The following is a 6,000-nucleotide window of genomic DNA, read 5'->3' on the forward strand; positions in this document are numbered from 1 at the left end:
CAACATATTGTACCACAGTAGCCAGAACTATAACTATAATATTATTACTTTCATTAATGTTGTTGTAAGCTACTGTCATTACCTGCATCTCTCTCTCTCTCTCTCTCTCTCTCTCTCTCTGTCTCATTGTGTCATATGGATTACTGTTAATTTATTATGCTGATCTGTTCTGTACGACATCTATTGCACGTCTGTCCGTCCTGGAAGAGGGATCCCTCCTCAGTTGCTCTTCCTGAGGTTTCTACCGTTTTTTTTCCCCGTTAAAGGGGTTTTTTTTGGGGGGGGAGTTTTTCCTTATCCGCTGTGAGGGTCTTAAGGACAGAGGGATGTCGTATGCTGTAAAGCCCTGTGAGGCAAATTGTGATTTGTGATATTGGGCTTTATAAATAAAATTGATTGATTGATTGATTGTGCAGAAGTCAGGTTAATACACAGCCGACAGCCCTATTGGACAACTGTTAAAATTCATATTATGGCAAGAACCAATCAGCTAACTAAAGAAAAACCAGTGGCCATCATTACTTTAAGAAATGAAGGTCAGTCAGTCCGGAAAATTGCAAAAACTTTAAATGTGTCCCCAAGTGGAGTCGCAAAAACCATCAAGCGCTACAACCAAACTGGCACACATGAGGACCGACCCAGGAAAGGAAGACCAAGAGTCACCTCTGCTTCTGAGGATAAGTTCATCCGAGTCACCAGCCTCAGAAATGGCAAGTTAACAGCAGCTCAGATCAGAGACCAGATGAATGCCACACAGAGTTCTAGCAGCAGACCCATCTCTAGAACAACTGTTAAGAGGAGACTGCGCCAATCAGGCCTTCATGGTCAAATAGCTGCTAGGAAACCACTGCTAAGGAGAGGCAACAAGCAGAAGAGATTTGTTTGGGCCAAGAAACACAAGGAATGGACATTAGACCAGTGGAAATCTGTGCTTTGGTCTGATGAATCCAAATTTGAGATCTTTGGTTCCAACCGCTGTGTCTTTGTGAGACGCAGAAAAGGTGAACGGATGGATTCCACATGCCTGGTTCCCACTGTGAAGCATGGAGGAGGAGGTGTGATGGTGTGGGGGTGTTTTGCTGGTGACACTGTTGGGGATTTATTCAAAATTGAAGGCACACTGAACCAGCATGGCTACCACAGCATCCTGCAGCGACATGCCATCCCATCCGGTTTGCGTTTAGTTGGACGATCATTTATTTTTCAACAGGACAATGACCCCAAACACACCTCCAGGCTGTGTAAGGGCTATTTGACCAAGAAGGAGAGTGATGGAGTGCTGCAGCAGATGACCTGGCCTCCACAGTCACCGGACCTGAACCCAATCGAGATGGTTTGGGGTGAGCTGGACCGCAGAGTGAAGGCAAAGGGGCCAACAAGTGCTAAACACCTCTGGGAACTCCTTCAAGACTGTTGGAAAACCATTTCAGGTGACTACCTCTTGAAGCACATCGAGAGAATGCCAAGAGTGTGCAAAGCAGTAATCAGAGCAAAGGGTGGCTATTTTGAAGAAACTAGAATATAAAACATGTTTTCAGTTATTTCACCTTTTTTTGTTAAGTACATAACTCCACGTGTTCATTCATAGTTTTGATGCCTTCAGTGAGAATCTACAATGTAAATAGTCATGAAAATAAAGAAAACGCATTGAATGAGAAGGTGTGTCCAAACTTTTGGCCTGTACTGTATGCATCCATGCATACATACATACATCAATACATACATACATCAATACATACATACATCAGTACATCAATGCATACTTACATACATCAATCAGAAACATTCGGGATGCCATAAACACTGAAGTTTACAAATTAGGACTGCAGTCTGGAAACATGGACGCGTATAAAGCGGCAGCTTAAAATGCAAGAAGAGCAGTAACAGAGGCAAACAGGGACTACAGGAAGCAAGTGGAACAACAATTCAAGGAGGGTACACACACAACTGACAGATTCAGATTCAGACAACTTTATTAATCCCACCAGGGGCAATTTGTTTGAACAGCTTGCCTTGCACTCAGACTAAAACATACAGTTACATGTAAGCACATAAATAAAAATCAAAGATAAAAAAATATGCTAAGGAGTTCAGTGGAATAAAAGAATCTATAAACAACAGCAACAATAATAATTGTTATTTATTATTATTATTATTATTATTATAAGTTAATAGACTGATTATCAATAAAATTAAAAAGCAATAAAAATATTTACAGAGATTTTAAAAGACTAATAGAGGGAATAAAAGATTTTGAATAATGACGTCCTGACGGCAACAGAGGATTCTTCTCCAGAAGAAGCTTAAATACTTGTGGCTTTCTGGAGGATTTATTTGCAAAAAACAGTCAAGTCCCATTGTATCACTTCTGTTATCTTAGAGCAGATTTTAACAATGCTATTGAGACTGCTTCTGTCTTTCTATGTGAGGATGAGAAACCAGCAGATAAATGAAAACCACAGGAGGCTCTCACTAAAAGACTGATAGAAACGGCAGAGGATGATGGGACTGACAGAAGAGGAATTTAGTTTACAGAGAAGGTGAATTCTGTTGTCCTTGCTTCACAATATCTGCAGTATTTACATCAAATGTAGCCACATCTGACTCCAACACCGTCATTTACTTTGCTGTCCACACGGCTGTGGTGGGATTGATCACAGAAAACAATAAAAACACCTACCTTAAGACCTGACCAGCTGGTGTTAGGATAACAACCTACTCTGAATGTCAGCACAGCACAACAACAGCAAAAGGACTACGCTCCCCTTAGTATCAACAGGTCCACAGTGGAAAGGATGGATAACTTTAAATACCTTGGTGTCAACATCAGCGAGAGCCTGACCTGGGTGTTGCATACTGACTCGGTGAGAAAAGCAAGGCAGTGACTGTTTCACCGGAGATGCCAGAGGAAATTCCAGGTATCCCCTCAAATACTGAGGAATTTTTACTCCTCTACCATCAAGGGCATGCTGACGAGGAACATCACTGCCTGGTACGGGATCAGCACCAAACAGGACCACAAGGCCCTGCAAAGAGTGGTTAATTCAGCTGAATGCACTATAGGTGCTCATCTACCCTGCATAAAGCATGTTTATACCAGATGCTGCCCAGATAACTGCCTATTTACCCTACTGAGGTTAGGAAGAAGGTACCAGATACACCAGGCAGTACTGAGAGGTTTAGGAGGACTACATAAAATGACAAACAGTTTTTGGGAAAAATTTATTTGATGTGTACTTTGAGTTTTTATTTTGGCCAACGTCCCATCTGCTCACCTGGGGCGGGGTTTATGACCTACGCTGCAGCTGGACACCAAGGGGTGATTAAAATGTATTTTGCTTCACTTTTGGGGAGCTGTCAAGTTATCTATCCTCATTATTAAAACTATGGTGCATTCAAATCGATGTGGCTTAGAGGTAGAGCAGGTCTTCCACCAATCAGAAGATCGGCGGTTCGGTCCCCAGTTCCTCCAGTGTGCATGTCTGCATACTGATTGCTCCTGAAATGGCTGTTCCATCGGTGTGTGAGTGTGTTAATAAACTGAGCTTGGTAGCCTCAGCCACCAGTGTATGAATGTGTGTGTGTGAATGTGTCTAGTAGTATAAAGTGGTCGGAAGTCTAAAAAGGCGCTATGCAAGTGCAGGTCCATTTACGATTCATACACATGGATAGATGGATGCAGGTTGTCTATCCCCAAACATTGTAGAGTTTAATGCATGTTTTTATGTTCCTCTGCAGGATCAACTGTTATGATGTGTTTGGGGCTCAGGCTCCGTTTGGAGGTTACAAGGCTTCTGGTAATGGCAGAGAGCTTGGAGAGTATGGCCTGGACAACTACACGGAAGTCAAGACGGTAATTATAAAAAATACTATCATAAATATGTTAAGCTTATCAGATGAATTGCTCTGAATCAGGGCTTCCAGGATGCAAAGCTAATGCTAATGCCGATGTCAGTCTTTATCAGCTTTAACATCATCAGACATGATCTGTCAGCAATATAATATTACAATTCGGAAACATTGTTAGCATTCCTTTAGAATTGATGTTATGTTCAGAATAGCACTAATTTCCAGTCTGAAACTAAATTAGTCCCAAGAGTTGAGTTAACAATATTTATTTGAATATGTGATTGATAATACACTGAGATACACAACAACTAAATATTCTACACCTTGAACTCCTGAGAATTAGCCATCTTTTTGTCTGTGTTGTCAGGTGACCATGAAGGTGCCACAGAAGAACTCTTAGACATGTGCAGTGAGCCCAGTTAGCAGCTAATTCATGTCTCCTCCTAGCTGCTCTCTGGTTGACAGCAGACTGACACACTGCTCCTGTGCACCACTACAAAAGTAATTCTACTGCTGTCTGTCAATCATGCACAGAACAAACCCATTGTAGGAAGAAATCCCATTCATATGAGCTCTTTCTGCTGTAAAAAAAATCAACCCACTGTCCACCAATAATGACACTCTTTTCCACCTGATTCAATGTAATCATAAACGTATCCAGACATTATCCGTGTTTGTAACCTGTGGGCTTTGACATTTATAGATTTTAATAATAAATGCATTTGAGGGACGTAGCTGTCATCTGTGTGTGTTATTTACAAGAAATGTTAAAGCAGGAGCTAATTTCTAGTTTGCATTGCAATGTCTTTTTGTGTGTGTCATTATACAGACTGCTCCAAAAAATTAAGGGAACACTAAAATCACACATCAGACCTTGATGAACAAATGTTGTGAGACAAAATGATGCAGTAACCATCAATGGAAACCAAACTCACCAAACCACTGAGGGCTGGATTCAAAATCACACCGAAAATCAAAGTAAAAAATTGAAATCACAGGCTGATTCAACTGGTGTTCATTTTATCATGGCAACTCATAATGTGACTGTAGCGGGGCTCTATTGAAAACTCTTCAAAAACTCCAAAAACACAGGCAGAGTCGAAAAATCAAGTTTTGGCTTTTGATTTTGTCGGCCTCCCAAGGTGCAAATTGTGAGTTATTTACAAAAAAATAAAATATGAAAAGAAATGTAAAAAGTTTGAATACAAAAAACTATTTCAAAAAAGTTCTTCAACAAACCTCAATAATCAGGAAAAATTCAGAAGAGGGAAAGAAACTCACAGTCCAATACACAGGTGAATCCAAGATGTTGCCTTCTCTGCAACCAGACCAAAACTGCCTGAGCTGAACCGCTCCTTTTAAACCTGAAGCCACTCCCATCATGCATAACAATACAGGAAAAAAATACAATAAATTCAACCCTTCTTCAACTAAAGTATTAATCACTCTGAGTACATAAACGTCATAAACAGGAATTAAATACATAATCAGAAATATTCACTTTAAATCCCAAAAGCAGATATATTTGCAGAAAACTAATAAATTAGAAAAATCACAACAACGTAAATCATGTGACAGGTCATGTGACCAAGGAAACGCGCGATGCTCAAACATTTATACCGGAAGAGCAGTGCGCCCTGGTTTGACCGACTAATCAGGAGACACGAGGTGAACACTCATCACACCGTCACCTGGTAAGTCAGCGTCCATAAACTGATAAATGTATGCATAAAAGAGGAAAGTAGATTACCCAAGTGTGCACCCTTGGCTGCGCTACTAAACAGCGGGGAAAGAGGGAAAATAGATGCACGAGTCATTTCATGAGGCAGAAAAGTAGCAGGGGGTGTGGGTAGTGTGTGTTTGTGTCTCTGTGTGTGTGTGTGTGTGTGTGCGCACGCGCGCATTCGTGCGTGTGTGCGCTGCCCGCAGTCAGTGATCGGGCAGCTCCATCACAGTGACTCATCAGTGTGTATGGCCCCTGCGTGCCTGTATGCACTCCTGACAACATCTGGGCATGCTCCTGATAAGTTTGCAGATGGTGTCCTGGGGGATCTCATCCCAGACCTGGATCAGGGCATCAGTGAGCTCCTGGACAGTTTGTGGCGGTACTTGGCAACAACTGATACACCGATGCATAACCTCCCATAGGAG

At 41.6% G+C, this 6,000-nt stretch overlaps 1 protein-coding gene across 2 annotated transcripts in view; it reads left to right on the forward strand.

Moving 5' to 3' along the window:
* The window catches only part of LOC117264679 (aldehyde dehydrogenase, mitochondrial-like), a 93,317-nt gene extending 88,738 nt beyond the window's left edge, over positions 1-4,579 (forward strand). For both annotated transcript variants that reach the window (XM_078172035.1, XM_033638835.2), the window contains 2 exons: positions 3,739-3,853; positions 4,217-4,579. In XM_078172035.1, the coding sequence (XP_078028161.1) occupies positions 3,739-3,853; positions 4,217-4,249 (148 nt within the window). In that variant the 3' untranslated portion in view covers positions 4,250-4,579. The remainder of the gene's footprint in view (positions 1-3,738; positions 3,854-4,216) is intronic.
* Positions 4,580-6,000: the final 1,421 nt, after the last annotated feature.

Source organism: Epinephelus lanceolatus, chromosome 10, assembly GCF_041903045.1.
Source record: "Epinephelus lanceolatus isolate andai-2023 chromosome 10, ASM4190304v1, whole genome shotgun sequence".
Lineage (NCBI taxonomy): Eukaryota > Metazoa > Chordata > Actinopteri > Perciformes > Serranidae > Epinephelus > Epinephelus lanceolatus.